This window comes from Rattus norvegicus, chromosome X, assembly GCF_036323735.1.
Source record: "Rattus norvegicus strain BN/NHsdMcwi chromosome X, GRCr8, whole genome shotgun sequence".
Classification (NCBI taxonomy): domain Eukaryota; kingdom Metazoa; phylum Chordata; class Mammalia; order Rodentia; family Muridae; genus Rattus; species Rattus norvegicus.
This window is the reverse complement of record NC_086039.1, coordinates 51,890,903-51,911,583: the sequence shown is the minus strand read 5'-3', so window position 1 is coordinate 51,911,583 and position 20,681 is coordinate 51,890,903. Positions and strand designations below refer to the sequence as shown.

The following is a 20,681-nucleotide window of genomic DNA, read 5'->3' as shown; positions in this document are numbered from 1 at the left end:
ATGTTACATTTGAGGAGGTGGGAAGTATATAAACTTAATGAAGTTTTATAGAAAATTAAGGATTGCTGAAAACATTCTGATTATAAAAACATAGATATATTACCTTTGTGAAATCTTTCAAGCTCTAGGTATATGTGTACTTTTCTGAGGACACCAAAAACGGGAAGGGGAGTTAATCTCATGATCTAAATATTGTTTCCTGAAGACAAAATTCCATGGTCTCTTTAGAATATAGTTAAGATGGGACAGGTATCAACTAAATTACTATTGTTGCAATATATTTGGTTACATTTCTCCTGTGATTTTATATGGTGAGTATGATTATTCTATTTCGGTTCAGTTAATAAAATGAACATGGCCATTAATAGCTCAAGTGAAAATTCATAAACTCAAGATTGAAGTGAGCTTTAAAAAGCTAAAAACTTTTTTCCAAATATATTCAGCATATGACTATTAAGATACATTTCCACAAGTTAAATATCCATGAAATCATTTGAACTCTAACATGTATTTTCTTCTTATAAAACTTCTTATTCATATGTTCAATTTTCATGAGAATTATTTGGACTGCATTAGGAATTCATAAAAGATTAACTGAAAACTGTTGTTAGGTAGCAAGGCTATCCAAAATATGTTTTAACACTTCAGTAAGGTATCATGTTGTATTAAAATTTAAAAACATTAAATTTTATCTGTAGTTTCTCATGTATACCAAACCACACCTCAAATGCCCGAAACAGCCATATGTAGACAGTGTCTTTCCTTTCAGGAAGTACTGGTCTAGTAGAGAAAAGTATGCATAAATTTTAATACTTTTAATTGTGTGTGTGTGTGTGTTGTATTGTGCACAATCTAGCGATTTTCTATCTATACATTAGATATAGATATTACATGTGCTTTAATGATTGAAATTAAGAAAATGTACAGCTGTAATAAATGGGTTTCCTTATTCTCTTAGTTGCTTGGTGATTCAAAACTGTGAAAACTACAAAATTTTCTTAAGGTCAAACAGCAATTTTATTCCATGAAATTGGAAGAGTATGTCCAGATGAAGGTGTTATATTCATCTGGTTACCAACTTTAGCTCTCTGGTGTTCAAGCTACATGATCTTAAATTTAGCTTCATTTTGTTTTGGATTTTTCATATTTTAAAAGATACTTATATTCACTACAAAGTGTATAAAACACTTGCAAAATATTAAGCACCCAAAACTTCATAATAACAATTACTCTATACGGAAAATTACATTTCTGTACTTCTGGTATCTTGATTTAAGCAATCGCTTAGATTTCAATGTGCTTCTTATTTAAAATCTGACATCCACTTCAGACCTTCTGCTAAGGTAGGGCAAAGGAACCTGGCAAAAGAGGACTTTAAATATTATTCTGCAACATAGTAGCCAGCAGTTACTTAATAGAAAGGCAATCACAGGTAACTAGGTATCCATTTTGTTTCTGCAAATTAGACACATGTAACACACTCACATTTATTTGGTAGTTATTTCCCTACTAATGAATTAAAAATAAAAAGAACAAAATAATAAAGGCAAGTTACTTTCTTTTTCTCATTATATACATGTATGCTTGTGTATGTGTCTGTGTCAGTGTATGTACACAAAAACACTTCTACATAGGACATAAAGGGTTTCATTTTCTCTTTTACTTAGTAACTTTCAGATAGTTCTCCACTCTAAATGGCACTCCCACATTAGCCTTGAAGCCAGCAAACTCTATTGATTCTCTTGTCTCAGTTACCTTGAATATGGTGGCTGGGGTTATGTAGGCATTCATTATGTGGATGCTAGGATCAAACCTCCCATATACATAACTGAGCAACAATCTGTTTTGAATTCTGTTTCTTCTCTCCTGCCTTAGAAAATAGCTTTCTACATGAACACTTTAAACCTTAGCCTCAGTACTTCCAATTTGCCAATTTGCCTAATATGGAGTGTATCCTAGTAATCTATTGATTCTGTATCTCAAGCTGCTTCTGTCTCAAAAGTATTCCCCTAAATGATTATATCACAAGTGTATTTGTGCTAGGTCAACTGAAGCCAATGTGTTGGAAACTGAAGCTAGTGTCTGGAAATAGTTTTTGTCTTAGAAAATGTTATGTTGTATTTTTAAAAAGAGCCACCACGTAGAAATAATTCTGCTTCATAGCCCTTTAAAACCTTTTCTGAAAAGGTATGGGAAAGGTTGAATATTGGGGTTTTGCCTCATAACATTTAGTCATTTTCACATAATAAGAGTAGAATTCTATCCTATTTAGTAGTTTAAGTGTCAGCACTATACAGGTGTACATGACAAAATTTACTCTGTATCTCATGATATAGTACTGTTCACTATAACATAAGCATTTTCAGATCTCAGGAATTTTAATGGGATATGAGTATTTAACAAAAGTTGTACTACATAGAGATGCTTTCCTATAAAAGTATTCAGTCTGTTAGAATGCTTTTTACTCTGTTGTCACTTAATAACAGAAAACGAGATAACGTTGTGGACTGGCACTCTAAAGCAGTAACCCAAGGACATGTCATTTCACTGGAATGAAAAAAAAAGATTCATACAACAGAAAACAAAAAAGATAAGGCTTTAAGGAACTGTGTTATAGGTTAGTTTTGATATACTGTTAAGAACTACTTTAGGCTGATAAAGCCATTTGAACTTGTAATGAAGGGTTCTTTTGAGATATTAGATTTGTGTACTCTGTCGCAAAGGAAAGACAGGACTTTCTTGGGTGTAATCAACTTTATCGGCATCAGACTAGGAAGATAACTAAGTCAGTAGAATACTCCACCCACTCCTAACTAAGAGGGCCAGGGTTTGATGCCCAAGTACCCATGTAATATGGAAGGAGTTGTGATGTGTACATGATATCCAAGCACCTATGAATAGAAGATGGGGACAAAAGCATCGCTGGGGTCAGATGGTCAGCCATTATGGCAAAATTGATAAGTTTCACGTTGATAGAGACCATATCTCAAAAACCAATGTCTAGAGTGGTTGAGGAAGATACCCACCTTATACCTCTGGCTTCCACATGTAAATATGTAAACTTGTAGATAATTGGACATGTACATATAAAACAAAACTTTGAAATACACACATTATCATTTTTGTTTGTTTGTTTTAGTATTAATATATACTTATTTTTATTTTACATTTATGCATATGTCCCTGAGTGTATTTCTGTGTACCCTGTGTATGAAGGAGACTCCTGAATTAAGAAGAGACATCAGAGCCCTCTTATCTAGCTGCTATTCAAAGATGTTGGGCAGCTAAGGCTGGCCTGGAATTCCTGAATCTCATGTCTCTAACACCAAAGTGCTAGAATTGCAGGCATTTGCAAAAGGCATTTTATATATTTTCAAAAGCACAAATAATTTCAACTGGGTTGGAATGTGGTTTGATGGCTGAATATCTACTCTAGTCAACTTCTATGATTTATACATCCAATGTATGCATGAGAACAACAATAAAAGCTTAAAGAAATGAATACAGCGAAAGTACAAATACTCCTTTTTATATCATTTAACAGAATTTAATACATTTTAAGTTAATTTTTGCTCACACTCAGACTATGGGTTTAGGGAATACCTAAATAGTATTATTTAGTCAGATTTCTAATGCATGTAATCATTATAAAAATAATTAGATCTGAATTTGTGTATTTCTTCAAAGGCAGGGATGAAAGAGAAAGCAAACAGAGTAAGTTAATGAAAATGAGAATGCACAGTGGAGGATGATTTAACTTTTTATGCATAAATACACTACATTTTACTATCTGAATTAAATTGCATTCTAAATTTTCTAATTACGTTTTCCTATTAGAAATTAAATGTTGTAAAGTATGTATGCAGTTGCTTAAAAAATAAAATAAAATAAAATCTGACCTTAAGTTGTTCTTCCAAAGCAGCTGTTGCATGATCACCGCTTGATTCATCAACCACTACAACCATATGAGTGAGCGAGTTGACCCTGACCTGTTCCTGTTCTAGATCTTCTTGAAGCACCTGAAAGAAAATAATCCAAAAGGAAACACTAAGAACATCTCTCCTCAAGTGTGTGTGTGAGCTATATCTCCCACATATGAGGTAATGCAATAGCTCATTAAACTAGCCTAATTTCCAAGCAATCTTCCCTTAGTTTACTCAGTAATTTTTTTCTGTTTCATTTGAACTGAAAAATACAATGGCAGGTCATACACTGTGAAGGGTACATTTAGAGTGTATTTCTTTTCACACACTACCTTTTCAAGGACTTTATTTTAATTATCTCTATCTCTAGCATTGTCAGTATTTTCTCCCTTACTAAAATTCTCCATCACAATAGAAAGAAAGTAATCATTCTTGACCCAACAGCCTGAGTGTTCAATTTAATGTTTTTTCATTGGAAAATAATTTTTACAATGATTCTCTGTTCTTAGTTAGCCTAACCTTCACTGCCCACTATCACATGAAAGCATTTTTGCAAAGGTTGTCAAATTCATTATTTATTTTTCACAACATCTCATTTGATATTTCCTTAACTGTTCTCTAGATCTAATTTTTGCTTACTAATGTCTATCAGTTTCTTAATGCAAGTTTTAAAAAATAAAGTTTTACAAACACTTGCCAAAACATCCTCACCTGGATCTGCAGTCACCCCCAAACCTCAAAAAATATGCTATTAGTAGAATTTTCTTGAATAGGTCTTTAAATATTCTAGATAACTACTTTGCTTCTCGAAATCTTTTGTTATATAACACAAAAATGGACAGATGTTTTGGAGACATTGTTTTAAATTTCTGGAATTCCTACTGTCAATACATACAAAATAATAAAACGGGTCCTATCAATACATTTCTTAGTTATTAAAATGTTACAGAATTTAGTAGGAGGGATGAATCACAGCTTTAAATGCATGAAAACTTTATTCCTAGAACTTTCAATTTTCAATCCTCACTTGGAAATTACTATAAAATCATTCATTTTTTAATTTTCTCTAGATTTCTTGCTCCATTTTCATGTGAAGGAAAGAGCCTATTTTGTGTGTGGCTTCTATATTGCCAAACATGCCTCTGACATTCTAGAGCTTGTTCTGCTTAATAAAACGTTTTCTGACATGAGGAAAAAAATGGAGTCATTAACATTCAAAGTTGTCCTTGAATGTGGTGTTGAATAATAATAACTTTCATTGAGTTACATAAGCTAAGAATTTTCAGTTTGTCAGCCATAAATATTTAGAACAATTAAGGAAATTATTAGTTGGTCAGAATGTCATTATCATTACCTGGCTTTTATAACTTCAGAAAATTATGTTTTGTATATGACCACAAAAAAGTAATTTTTATATATATACATACATATATATACATGTATATATATGTATGTATATATAGATATTGATATAGATATATTTAGTAGTAAAGCATACTAAGAAATAATGCCAGACTGAACACCATTTTACACATAAATTACTTAATTGCTTTAATGGAATATTAAAAATATATGTGAAAATCATTGTCTTATTTATGAAACTATTACTTCCACAAAACAAATTTTTATAAAGTACTTGTGATAAAAATAGTTTTGATATTTCTTGATTTAAACTAATTTCTTACTATGTATTTGTTCTCGTTAGATATATGCTTTTACAATTTTGATCAATGATGTATTTCTTACTTTGAAAAATATTAATATAAGGTATTAATGAAATTAATAGTGATTTGATAACTTTCAAATGAACAGAGTGTTCCCACTTTGATTTGAATGACAAGAGGAATTTAATGAAACATGGGAATGACTCTCCATATTGTCTGACAGAGCATAGAACACTGGATGTTGCCCTAGACATATGATTTAATATTATATCTCATAACTTTTCTTATCTTCTATGACTTTTTAATATATAATTTCTCTGGCTCAAACTGATAATGTTAATGAAATTTTTAGCAATAAACTTTATAGTTGCAAATGAGAAACTCCTGTAAACTTCCTTGTTCTGAGCTTTTGACACCCCAAATCATTAAGCATTATTATCCTAGTATAGATGCTTTCTCATATTATCAATAAAAAGACTATAAAATATACAGTGTCTGGGGGGTACTTTTGAAAAATATTTTTTATGTGTCTGTATAAGCAGCAAAGTGTTACAACACAAATTGTAGGATGATCATTCTAAGTACGAGTGAATGAGGTCTCTGAAAAAATCTGGGTGAAATGGACAATTTTCTAGACAAATACCAGGAACCAAAGTTAAGTCAGGATCAGATAACCATCTAAACAATTACATAACTCATAAAGAAATAGAAACAGTTATTACAAGTCTCCCAACCAAAAAGAGCCCAGGACCAGATGGGTTTAGTGCAGAATTCTATCAGACCTTCATAGACGACTTCATGCCAATACTATCCAAACTATTCCACAAAATAGAAAGAAAAGGAGCACTGATCATTGGAGTAAAGCAATATGTTTGCCTGGCTTCCTCTTTGGTGTTTTGTATTTTCAAAAACACTCATTTTGATAAAATATTTTAATTAAAATATTAGTTAAACATTGACTTTTTGGATTTGAATCTCTCATAGATCTATACAGTAGAGGTTTACTGTTATTTTGCTCATTGAACATAAAATGTGACCCAAGATATTTCCAAATACAGACATGACCCCAGAGTAGCATATTGGTTATTCAAAGCCTGTATCTTTACGTCACAATGATGTTTTATTTCATTATAAATGTGTTTCTCATTAAAAATGTATAATTCACATGTCTAAGTACTAGATACCTTATAATCCATTTGTTGATATTGTACATATTAAATTGATTTTTTGTCACATTGGCCAGATTAAAAAAAATCTGACATGCTCCTAATTAAATTTCTATACCATTATTAGATACAAATTTCAGTGATATTTGTTCTCTAATGTCAAATAGCAATTCTCTTTTCTTAGGATAGGAGAAAAGGGCAACATTGAAATACATTAAAAACCCTTAGATCTGAAAAACTACATGTTTCTTATACCTCTGTAGTTAATTGTCTTTCTTCTAAATAATGCTTTAATTAAAGGACTTCAGCAAATTTTGACCTCTTAGTACTGGATCCTAATTTTAACATGTGAACATGATTTTTCTCTACTACTTTTAAATGTCACCAGTGGGGCAAAGTTTCTTGGTCTCACCAGGTCAAACAGTTTTGGAATAACCATTACAAAAAGTAACATCAGTATTTGGTCTAGACACATCCTACCTTACTAATTCTGTTTGAGTATGAAACAGTGATTAAGTAATGAAAAGAATGGAGCATATAAGCGGAGAGACATTTTGGATTTGCATTTAGATATACAGAGCAACCCGTACAGAAAGGTAAATGTAATATAAACTAAAACAAAGTGGGTACCTTGCTTCTTCAAGAATTCTACACTGATTCATTTGGTCATAGCACAGACTGGGTATCTGGACTCACAAGCCTAGCAGGATCTCCTTGAAAAGTACTATATTGGTCTTCAATTTTTTACATAAGCTGAATATTTAGAGGGAATGTGTTTTTGTTTCTGTTAAGCTTTGGAGATGACAAGTGGGACTTGGCATTTAAAAGACATCTTCTTTTAGAAGACTTCTAAAAGACAACTTCAACAAGCAAATTTCAAAAACCACAGAAGCAGTGGTTTTTAAGATCTGAAACTGAGTTCTATTATTAAGAAAAACAATACTGATAACAGAATTGTTATATCTGTATATGATTTAGATTGTCAAAAATATGATATAGTAGGTAGAACATTAACTTAAAAGTGAGAATGCATTTATGATAATGCAATTTAACAACTGTCCTAGGTTTGATCACTATATCCCTTGCTAAACTAAGCTTCACACTTCTAATTAGTGAGAAAAGATATTTAGCCATTAGGGTAGTTCTTATCATGGACATAGGTATAATTGATTAGCATTTTGTCTAACATATTATATGAACTGTATAAATACTAACAGTCACTTGCATCTGATCCCCCATAATTAGACATATCCAGGAGAAAGCAGTAAAATAATTTCACAAGAACCCAGTATTTACCTAATTCCTGCACTCAGCCTTATCCAATGCAATGTACCACTCATTATACCATCAACATACTTCTAGAAATGCATGAAATGACAGTGAAGGTTAGGGTCTAAAAGTATATAATTGATTTAAAATCCTTAAAAATTTTAAAAATATTTTCTTTTATGATTTACATGTATATTTGCATTAGTTTCAGTGTGGGACTGTTTTTGTGTGTGTGCTTATATATGCAGTGGTGTGAGTATAGTTTCATGTGTGTGTGTGTGTGTGTGTGTGTGTGTGTGTGTGTGTGTGTGTGTCAGGAACATACACAGAGAGACCAAAAGGGGAATGGATCCCATGTAGTCAGAGTTTCAGGCATTTTTGAGTCAGTTGACTTGAGTGCTGAGATATGAATTCTAGTTTTTGTGATAGGTAAGAGCTCATTTCTGCTGATCCATAACCCAAACCCCTAAAATAACCATTTCCTTTGCACGTTATTTATACAAGATTAACAAAAGTAACTCAAAGACTCAGAACTGGTGAAAGAATAGTGCTGCATAAGTATCTATAAGTGCTCAGCTGTGGATGAATCATCTCCTTCTATCATCCATCATCCAAGGCACAGGGAAAAACTTGCCAGGAGGTGGGAGTACAGAAAGAATGTAAGAGCCAGCAGATGGGGAAGAGAGCTATGAAATACTGACATGGCATATATATATATATATATATATATATATATATATATATATATATATATATATATTTACAGCAACTCATAGCTACTATGTTTACTTGCACAAGTACTAAAAAAGCTAATCAAAATTTCTTCATGACTAGGGGAGGCACCCTTGAAGTTTGACTCTTAGTGTAGAAACTACTGGTAATTTATGGCTGATGAAGGTGGTAGAGTCAATTTTATTTGAGCATTTAGCTACTAGTAGGTCGAATGTGTTCCAATGGATGGCTCAAACTACATGGGAATGTTGTGTGGGTAGGATTACTTGTACTAAAGTGACTATTGGTAAGAAAGACAGGGAAAAAAGACGTGAAGTTTGGAAGCAGACATAATGGGGACACTAGGTAGAGTTGGAAGTAGGCAGTGATTGATGGATATTATCAGAGTGCATCATATGAATGTATGAAATTTTGATAAATGAATAGAAGTATTATTTAAAGTAAATGCAGTTTGAAGTTAACAGATCTAATGATTTAGTTTATTGCTGAAAAATTACCATAGCAATAGACATGTTATAAATTAAAAATCATAATCACTAAATGGCAGCCCGTAATTTCCTTGCTATTTGTTCTTCTCCATAATCAATGAATTTATGCATCCAGATATACTAAATATAGCATTAGCATCAAACTCACTTAAATCAATCTACTTCTTATCCCCTTTTCAGATAGTAATGCAACTTTCACTATGAGCTTTTTCCTCTTGTTGCTTTCCTCATCTGTTTAGCTCTAATTTATAGAAAGGGATACTGCATGGATATAAACTGAACATTGCTTCAGATATTTTCATTCTCAGTATTCTTGGAACAGCTGCTATCAGCATACTTTTCCACCAAGGTTCACTTTAAGTTTACAGGCTTCTATCTCCTCAATCTCTTTCTCTTCCTTCTTCAAATCCACAAAACTGTTAGAGCGCTGCCTTGTGTCTTGTCTGCTTCTCTGCATAGTATCTAAACTATAGGTTCACAGACATAGTCACAATTTAATAAAACTCCAGAAGAGAGGAAATGCTTTTTTTTAAATTTGAAAGCAGAAGGTAGATTAAAAGCAGGAGTCTTTGTGAATGTGTCACCCTGAAACATCTGAAGCATGGACAGGGAGATCTCGAGTTCATTGATTCAAATGTAGCCTGCAAAATACTGCAACATAAAAAGAAAATTGAATCTAACAAGTTTCTGGTAATGTTACTTTGTGTAAACCCTTAATAAAGATTTGCTTATGTGTGAAAATCTCCCTAGCACAAGTTTAGTATTGGAGTTAAATGAGCTAATAATCAAAATCAGCCATCACAGTGTTTAGGGTGCTAGGATGTGATAATGACATGCATTTTTATTATCTATTATGTACATATAATTATACTAATATAATGAATACAATTGAAATAGCCTCAGTAAGTATAACTTATTCCTTATACCGTTTTAAATCATATTTCATATCTTTTAATTATGAGATATTCTCACTCTGTTGACATTATAGAACACCCCAATAAAATATGATCCAATTATTTTGTAATCCTTTCTAGAAAGAAGCCATGGCTTCAGTAATTAGGAGAGCAGAAGCTGGAATATATAAGAATGCAAATATCATTATTATCATTAACATCATCAAGAATATCATCTACAATACAGCTTGTCTTTGAAATCTACTACTTAAAATCATGACAAAAAGTAACTTGCCTTTAAACTAGATTTAAAAAGTTAGAAGAGTATTACAACCATACTATTACATTGAATGCATGAAAGTGTCAGTTCTTTTTCTTTAAATTAAATTTGGTGTATATATGTTAAGATAACTTTACTTTGAAAAATATCTATGTAAATGTCAATGTAAGTACTTAAGTAAAGAAGTCATACTATGATTAAAACAAAGGAAAAAAAACTTAACACAAGAAACAAGATACAGATCTATGTAAGTTACTTTATAGAAATGTTCCTGGATCATCTTTGTGAGTTGCTTTTTGCAGCTACCTGCATTTTTATTGCCCATTTCAGTTGTCAAATTCTTTTGCCCTGGTCAGACAGGTAGCAATGATGAGGATGGCTAATGTAATGATATAGTGAGAATTATGAAAACATGGGTTCTGATAAAAATTTCTAAAGCAATAATTTCTTTTTTTTTCTTTTTCTTTTTCTTTTTTTTTTTCGGAGCTGGGGACTGAACCCAGGGCCTTGTGATTGCTAGGCAAGCGCTCTACCCCAACGCCAATAATTTCTTAAGTACTCTGCCAGACATTGCAGAAACGAAGATGAACTTTTGTTCTCTGATTATAATATGGTAGTTTTGTTCTGAGTATACTTTTATCTTCACTTACATAGGCATCAAAATTTCATTAACTACTTATGGGGCAAAGGATAGAAATTCAAGTGGAACTTTAAAGCAGTACGTATGTTTAATTTTTATCATCCTTAGGTTGGGAGAGAGTCTGCAAAGCACAAAAAGCACTATTCTCAAGGCTTATCTTTCTCACTCATCCCAAATACTGCATGTCTTTTCTTTCTTTCTTTTTTTTTTTGTCCATTTTATGAAATTGGGTATTTCTTATTTATATTTCAATTGTTATTACATTTCCAGGTTTCCATGCCAAGATCCCCCTAACCCCTTGCCCTCCCCTTCTATATAGGTGTTCCCTTCCCCATCATCCCCCCATTACAACCCTCCCCCCACCAATCTTGTTTACTGGGGGTTCAGTCTTGGCAGGAACAAGGGTTTCCACTTCCACTGGTGCCCTTACGAGGCTATTCGTTACTACCTATGCAGTTGGAACACAGGGTCAGTCCATGTATAGTCTTTGGGTAGTGGCTTAGTCCCTGGATGTAGGGAGCAGCGCAGTAAAACAAAGATGGCGCCAACATCCAGCCCCATCTGGATGTAAACAACTTATCGCGCATGCGCAGGCTTGTCCCCTTGCCAGGGTGGCCAGAGGATAATGAGGTGATCTGGTGCCCTCCTGTGGTGAACAATAGTACTGCACATGCGCAGGTGTGCACCTGGCGTCAATCTGGCCAGGGTGGTACCATGCTAATGGGGTGGTCCATGCTCCGCCAATCCCTGGAGGACAAGTAGCAGGGGTGATAGTTGGGTGATTCATGCTCCGCCAATCCCTGAAAGACAATTAGCATAGCCCCAGCCTGTTGTGTATATAAGGCGAGCGCTTTTGCCACTCGAGGTCCCCGTATCAGCAATGAGGTGGTCCTGCAATAAAGGCTGTTGAGAAGAATCCGATGGTGTTGCGTCTTCCTTGTGGGCTGAGGTGGGTGCTACAACTGGTGGTCCTATGGGGAGCAAGGACATCCTCGTGGATTCAGAACTCTTCAGTTCCAGGACAGTGACGTCGGAAAGTTCCCGGGTAAGGGACAATAACGTTCTCTGGAGGTAAGCAGAGATGATGAAAGCCTTGGTTTAGAGGCTAAAAAGTCTGTGGTCTACAGCAATGTTGTTTCCAATTGATCCTTTGTGGGTAGGACTTGTAATTTTGTTTCTTTTCTTCTTTGTGTGGTGGATTTGCTTTCTTTTGAATTGCCACCATCCCGGACAGGAGTGCATTTGCTGGGAATAGCCAACAAGTGTCAGGCTACAAAATAGTGTGTAAACAAACACGCCAGCCCACCCTGCTTGTAAAACCACTCGTAAATAAAAGTTCCCCAGGTAACAAGGGATGATACAAATCTGCGGTAGTAAGCAGCGATAAGGCCTCCGGGTATGGAGCAAGTGTAGTGAGTAGGAAATTTAATTTTATGGACCCGCTCTAGTGGTGGTGTGTTGGTTGATAGCCAACGTTATTTTTTTTGAAACATAGTGTTTTATCTGTGCTCGTGCTTGCGGCCCACGCAGTAGGGGGAAGCGAAACTAGCAGCGGAGCCGCTGTAGCGAGCATGGGGACTTCTCAGTCTCACCCAATTTTTCTGGCTCTTCAAGAGCTGTTTGAAAGAAAAAGGCTTAGGATGAAAAGAAGCACTATAGAGAGATTTCTTAGTGAATGCGATGCCATTGCACCTTGGTTCGCTGTCTCTGGGAATCTCACGGTGGGCAGCTGGGATAAGCTGGGGAAGGATTTAGATTTTGCTTGGGAGCAAGGAACCTTGAAGGCGGGGGTTCGGCCAGTATGGCGCTTAGTGCGTAGCTGCCTAGAAGATCAGAAATGCTGTCAGCAGGCTATAGAAAAGGGACAGGCTGTGTTAGAAATGCTACAGGAGGAACGATCTGAAAAGGCTGAGAGTGAGGCGGGTGAAAACAAGGAAAACAAGAACAAGAAAGGAATTTATCCATCCCTCAAAGAACAGGGTCAGGAAAAAAATTCCAGTTGCTGCCTTTAGTGGACAGACCTTCAACACTTGCTCACAGAAGGAGAGCGTTCATTAAGAGAAGTTCTTTAAGGGAGCCTACCTTATCTGCTGGCCTTATTCCATGAGAGGAGTTGATCTCCAACATTAAGTTACCTTTCCCGTTGATCATCATTGACATGGAGAGTTACTTTGATCCTATCCCCTCAACACCCAGTTCCTGCCTCTATGGTCAAAATGCCCCGGGTTTGGGGACAGGGGAGCCCCTAAAGTAATTTCAGAAAGAGTCTACAGGAGACTGCGAGGAATTTGTTTTGCCAGACAGAACAGGCTTTACTCTAGGATGATAAGAGGAGAAAATCTTGGCACTGGCTCTTCAGCTTACTCCAACTGGAGGCTGTGGCCAAGGTCAAGATTAATGTTTTCTTTTCCATGGGACTTTAGCCCACTGAGACAGTTTGATAAAGGGCTGCTACTGAGGTCCTGAAAGTCCCAGGGGAACTGGTTACAATTCTTTTGTCAGCCACTTGGCATCTAACACCCAGGTCTACCGCCAGGCTCCAAGGGTGGGTCTCCGAGGGGCTGGAAAATGCCCCACCAATCTGGCTAAGGTTATTTTGTTTTCCGCTAAAGATTGTGGCACCCTTGGAGCAGGCTATGTGAAAGTGGTTAAGGTGCTTGAAAACAATCAATTGTTCATAGCACCTGAAAAGGTTCAAATGGGCCAAATGGGGGAATATCTAGGAACTAAAATCACTCCTCATAGTATTTCCCCTCAGAAAATTGAATTACGAAACGATCATTTAAAAACATTAAATGACTTTCAGAAATTACTAGGAAGCATAAATTGGATTCGATCCTATATTAAAATGCCCAATATAGATTTGCAACCACTCTATGAGATCCTGAAAGGGGATTCTCAGCTTACTTCACCCTGTGCTTTAACCAAGGAAGCACGATTGTCCTTGAGGAAAGTAGAAAAAAGACTGGAAAAGGCAATGCTAAGAAGGTACAAGAGAAAGGAAGATCTCCTTTTGTGTATACTGAGAACCTTTCGTCAGCCTACAGGAGTGCTATGGCAACAAGGACTGCTTCTTTGGATTTATCCCCATATTTCTCCTAATAAGACCCTTGAATATTACCCTTCTGCCGTTGCACAGCTTGCTCTGTTAGGCATTAAATCTTGCATTCAGCATTTTGGTATTTTACCCAAGAAAATTATTACACCATATAATACAGCTCAGATGGAAACATTGTGTGCCTTGATAGATGACTGAGCCATATTACGCTGTAGTTTTGAAGGAGAGTTTGACAATCATTATCCTAAGGATCCATTGCTACAATTTTTTTCTGAACATCCAGTGATTCTTTCCTAAGGTCACTGCCACTGAGCCTTTGTCTGGAGCGTTAGATATTTATACAGATAGCTCCAAAAGAGGTGTAGGTGCCTATATGGTTGATTCTCAAGAACCAGTCTTAATTCATTACAGTCCAGGCACCCCCCAAATTACAGAATGTAAAACTGTATTGGAAGTTTTTAAAAGATTTCATGATACTTTTAATTTAATTTCTGACTCTGCTTATATAGTTAATGCTGTTCGCTCACTTGAAATTGCAGGGCCAATTCAGTCGAATAGTACCGTATGTCAAATTCTTTTAGAATTAAAAAAATTGATTTGGACCAGAAAAAATAAATTTTTCATACAACATATTCGAGCCCATACTAATTTGCCTGGTCCCATGACCAGTAATAACACCCTGGTGGATGCTAGTACTCATAGGGAGTTTATTTTTCATGCTGCTCCGGTTGATCTCGCTAGAGAATTTCATCAAAAGTTTCATGTTCCTGCCTTTACTCTTCAATAAAAAATTAAAATCTCTAGAGCTACAGCCTGTGATGTGGTGTTACGTTGCCAGAATTGTGTTCAATTTCACCACCCTCCTCAGGTGGGGATTAACCCTCGTGGTCTGATCCCACTAAAACTTTGCAGATGGATGTCACACACATATCTCAATTTGGAAATTTAAAATGTTTCTGTTGATACCTGTTCCGGTATTATACATGCCACTCTGATGACTGGTGAAAAGACTCGAAATGCCATTAGTCATTGCTTAGAGGCATGGGCAGCCTGGAGAAAGCCTGATAGTCTCAAGACAGACAACGGGCCTGCCTACACTGCAAAGTCCTTTCAGGCATTTTGCCAGACAATGCAGGTCGTTCATACTACAGGATTACCATACAATCCCCAGGGTCAAGGAAATGTGGAAAGAGCATATTGCACTTTAAAAGAGCTTATACAAAAACAAAAAGAGGGAATTGCCAGTGGCCGAACACCAAAAGAACAACTTTCTTTAGCTCTTTTTACTCTAAATTTCTTAATTTTGGATGCTCATGGCCGCTGTGCCGCAGATCGCCATGCTACGACTACACCTATGACTAATGCAGAAGTAAAGTGGAAGGATGTCTTAACTGATGAATGATGTGGCCCAGATCCTGTGATTTCGAGATCTAGGGGAGCTGTTTGTGTTTTTCCGAAGAATCAAGAAAATCCAATTTGGGTACCTGAGCGCTTGACTGGAAAATTGCCTTCTGCTCTTCCTGAAGATGAGACTACGAACCCTATTATTACTACTGGGAATGATAATACAGGTTGATTCGCTCACCCTGTGGGCTATTGCCAGATCCTGGCCAGTACCCATGCCAGTTTGTAGCAATTCTACTGTTTTGCCAACCTTTTTCTCCACCTCCTGTTTGCGTGATGTTCCCTGTATAGTGCCAAATGGAGAAATGCCCCAACGGTATGCCGCCACTAACTTTTCTCTGTCACATACCTCATGTTTTACTGTTAAGAACTCTTCCCTGCCCTGTGTTTGGTTGCGTAGAGTCACATTAGCTAATTGGTTGGATCCTACTAGTGACCGTGCAATGAGCACCAGGATCATCCTGGCTGCTTTGAGTCAAATTACACAGGGGGTCTCTTCACCCAGCGGAAACACTTCAGTCAATAGTTCTGCTGATTCGAACATTACAACACTGACTATGATGCATAATTGTAGCGTTTCATCACACCCGGGGCAAGGTAACTATACACAAGATAACTGTACCCATCATAGGGTCTTACCCGCTTGCCCCCCGTATCAAGATTTCCCACCTGATTTTACCCCATGTCAGAGTCCATTTCATAGAGCAAAACAAATCTTGCCAGGATTCGAGTTTTCTCCACCTCTTAGCAAAACACAATTTAATTGGAAACAGAATAAGTCTGGCATGGAAAATCTCTGGCCTTGGTTTCAATGGGTGCTGTCCAATGACCAAGGGGCATATACATCCCTGACCCCCTTTGCTAGGTTGATGGGTGAGAACTTCACACTGTATAATGTTTCAGCAACCAGAAAAAAAGATACCAGGTTGATCAATATTCAATATAATAACCTCTTGGCAAATGATACTGCCACTAGTACTTCAGTATGTGTTAGATCACCCATTTTCTTTCTGATAAATACTAATGTAAGCAATGATGTTTTAAATAGTAATAGCTCTGATGTAGTCTGCTATTTAGCTGAATGCTGGGATGGCACCAACGACACCACGGTGATGGTTAAGAATCCCTCCTTTGTGCCAATCCCAGTGGAGGCAAACCCAGATTGCTTTCCTATTCTTAATTTGCTAAGAGCCAGAAGAGATTTTGGAATTATGGCAGCTATAATTTCAGCTAATGTGGTGTCTGTTGCCTCAGCTACTACAGCCACAATAACCATGACTAAACAAGTACAGACGGCTGAGACTGTCAATCAGATTGTAGAAAGAACTGCAGTGGTGCTAGAGATACTAGAAGAATTTAATACCCATTTGGCATCTGACCTTCTATTGGCTAATCATGGAAGATTTAATTCAAGAACAAATTGAAGCACTGTATCATATGACGCAGCTGTCCTGCGTTTCCTCCCTTAGCGGTTTATGCATTACTCCTTTGTGAGCTAACTTTTCTCAGCATTCTTAACAGAGCAAAGAAATCTTGAATTATCTGAATGGAAACTGGTCCATGAAAGCAGAGCAACTATCAAGACAATTGCTGATGCAGATTGCTGTCCTCAACAGCACTAGGTTGGACCCCATCACAGTTGAAGATGTTACCTCATGGATCACCAACGCTTTCTCCTTTTTTAAGGAGTGGGCTGGCATGTTTGCCAGGGGAGCTATTGTCCTCCTGGGATACGGAGTATGTCTCTGGCTTATTGGCCATTTAAAAAGACAACATGCCAGACACAAAGCTGTTGTTTACCAGGCTATGATCGCCATTGAAAATGGTGCTTCTGCCAACATATTGCTGGCCTCTTTGAAAGATTAAGAGTTCTCCCTAGATCATTTTTGTCACTGTCATGTGGAGTCATTGTATCCAGAGACGGGCAACTTTCCTCGATCTCGGACCAACCTAAGACACGGGGCCCGGTGGCAGTACGGTAACCCAACGGCGGGTAAGGCCATGTCATCATCAGGAAAGACCTAAGACAGGAGCAATGACAAGATTGATGTGACACTCAGATCTAGACCAGTCATTTTATTAAAGAAAAAAGGGGCAGATGTAGGGAACAGCCCGGTAAAACAAAGATGGTGCTGAAATCCAGCCCCGTCTGGATTTAAACAACTTATTGCACATGCACACGCTTGTCCCCTTACCAGGGTGGCCATAGGATAATGAGGTGGTCTGGCGCCCTCCTGTGGTGAACAACAGTACTGAGCATGCGTGGGTTTGCACCTGGCATCAATCTGGCCAGGGCGGTACTATGCTAATGGGGTGGTTCATGCTCTGCCAATCCTTGGAGGACAAATATCAGGGTTGATAGTGGGGTGATTCGTGCTCCACCAATCCCTGAAAGACAATTAGCATAGCCCCAGCCTGTTGTGTATATAAGGCGAGCGCTTTTGCCACTCGAGGTCCCCGTATCAGCAATGAGGTGGTCCTGCAATTAAGGCTGTTGAGAAGAATTGGGCGGTGTTGCATCTTCCTTGCCGGCTGAGGTGGGCACAACATCTGGAAGCTCTGGTTGGTTGGCATTATTGTTCATAGGGGGTCTCAAGCCCCTTCAAGCTCTTTCTGTCCTTTCTCTGATTCCTTCAATGGGGATCCCGTTCTCAGTTTAGTGGTTTGCTGCTGGCATTCGCCTATGTATTTTCCGTATTCTGGCTGTGACTCTCAGGAGAAATCTACATCCGGTTCCTGTCAGCCTGCACTTCTTTGCTTCATCCATCTTATCTAGTTTGGTGACTGTATATGTATGGGCCACATGTGGAGCAGGCTCTGAATGGACATTTCTTCCTAAACTTTGCCTCCCTATTCCCTCTCAAGGGTATTCTTGTTCCCCTTTTAAAGAAGGAGTGAAGCATCTGCATTTGTTCATCCTTCTTGAGTTTCATGTGTTTTGTGCATCTAGGGTAATTCGAGCATTTGGGCTAATATCCACTTATCAATGAGTGCATACTATGTGTGTTTTGCTGTGATTGGGTTACCTCACTCAGGATGATATTTTCCAGTTCGATCCATTTGCCTATGAATTTCATAACTCATTGTTTTTGGTAGGGGAGTAGTATTGTGTAGGTGTACCACATTTTCTGTATCCATTCCTCTGTTGAAGGGCATCTGGGTTCTTTCCAGCTTCTGGCTATTATAAATAAGGCTGCTATGAACATAGTGGAGCACGTGTCTTTGTTATATGTTGGGGCATCTTTTTGGTATATTCCCAAGAGAGGTATAGCTGGGTCCTCAGGTAGTACAATGTCCAATTTCCTATGGAACCTCCAGACTGATTTCCAGAATGGTTGTACCAGTCTGCAATCCCACAAACAATGGAGGAGTGTTCCTCTTCCTTCACATCCTCACCAGCATCTGCTATTGCCAGAGTTTTTTATCTTAGCCATTTTGACTGGTGTGAGGTGAAATCTCAGGGTTGTTTGGATTTGCATTTCCCTTATGACTAAAGATGTTGAACATTTCTTTAGGTGCTTTTCAGCCATGGTGCTGGTTCAACTGGAGGTCACCACGTAGAATACAGATAGATCCATTCTTATCACCCCATACAAAGCTTAAGTCCAAATGGATGAAGGACCCCCACATCAAACCAGATACACTCAAACTAATAGAAGAAAGAGTGGGGAAGAATCTCGAACATATGGGCACTGGAGAAAATTTCCTGAACAAAACACCAATGGCTTATGCTCTAAGATCTAGAATCAACAAATGGGATCTCATAAAACTGCAAAGCTTCTGTAAGGCAAAGAACACTGTGGTTAGGACAAAACGGCAACCAACAGATTTGGAAAAGATCTTTACTCATCCTACAACTGATAGAAAGGGCTTATATCCAAAATGTACAAAGAAGTCATGAAGTTAGACTGCAGCGAGACAAATAACCCATAAAAAATGGGGTTCTGAGCTAAACTGCATGTCATTTTATTGCCTACTTTTTTTATTTCAACTCTGGCATTCTGGTTGTCTAGTCTCAGAATCTTTTATTTAAAGCTCTCTGCTCAATCTCTAATTCTAGGCTTGTAGGCTGAGCTTTTGAGCTCCAAATTGTTTCTTATACCCATTTATAATTTTTCATATTGCACATACTTTCTGAAATAGATTTCTAAGATGTTGCTTTAGCCTCTTACTTTCCTGTAATATTATTTCTTTTAGTAGTCATAACGCCCACAAATTTAAGATTTTTTTCTTACTTGCTACTCAATTTGTTTTAATTTCAGGGCCATGGTGGTTCCTTATGACCCCTAGAACAACTGTAACTGCCTAGGTCTCCTGTATAAGATCATTCATAGTGAAACAAGTATCCTGTATCCCTAACTCTGTAGAACTTTAGTGCATGCTACAGACAAATTAAATTTTACCTTTTCAAACTTCATTTCATTTACTCCAACAGATCACCAAATTCAACTCTCATGCTGTGTGCTTCATTCTGCCTCAAGTAATGGCTCCCTGTTCTGTGTCTATCTGTCATATGGGACTATGAGATGCTGAGAATGATCTCAGAGGCAGTTGGTGTCTGTATTCTTCACCACACCCAGAAGCTTTAATGAGTGTTTGTTCAGATCTACTGGGATACAGTGGAATGAATTCAAAGGTCAGTTACTTTGGTGGGATTAAACTAAACCTTCTCTGTTACATGAACATCTAGATCATTTTAAAGGTCATCAGATGAGGATATTTCACAATCTTGGCACCTAAAATGCTTGAAATTAACTTCAAGAAATGATAGGTAACTGACCTTCTAATAGGTTATTTGGCTTGTATTAATTAGCATTTAGTACAGAATGTCTGCGGGTGTCTGAACATAGTGCATATTACGTTTATAAATTCATATTTAATAACCGGTGATAACTTGTTGATATTGTCATTGAGACATTGTTCAAAAATCTAAATCTGAAAAGACTTGGAAACCCAAATAAGTAACCCAAACTCCATGTCAGTGTGCCTACTACAGGACAAAATTCTGTAGTGACGGTGTTTCCTTTTAACAGAAATCCATTTCCAATTAATGAAATCTTCAACTCACAAAAGGTTCTTCCTCCTCAATCACATCCCTACTAATTTAAGATAAAATTCCTTATGAACATCGCTGAAACACTCTACAACTAAGATAAAGGTTTTC

At 37.0% G+C, this 20,681-nt stretch overlaps 1 protein-coding gene across 11 annotated transcripts in view; it reads right to left on the bottom strand.

Annotated features, from left to right (window-relative positions):
• Dmd (dystrophin) overlaps window positions 1-20,681 on the bottom strand; it is a 2,367,748-nt gene that overhangs the window by 1,526,262 nt on the left and 820,805 nt on the right. For all 11 annotated transcript variants that reach the window (XM_063279795.1, XM_063279798.1, XM_063279800.1 and 8 more), the window contains one exon: window positions 3,900-4,019. In XM_063279795.1, the coding sequence (XP_063135865.1) occupies window positions 3,900-4,019 (120 nt within the window). The remainder of the gene's footprint in view (window positions 1-3,899; window positions 4,020-20,681) is intronic.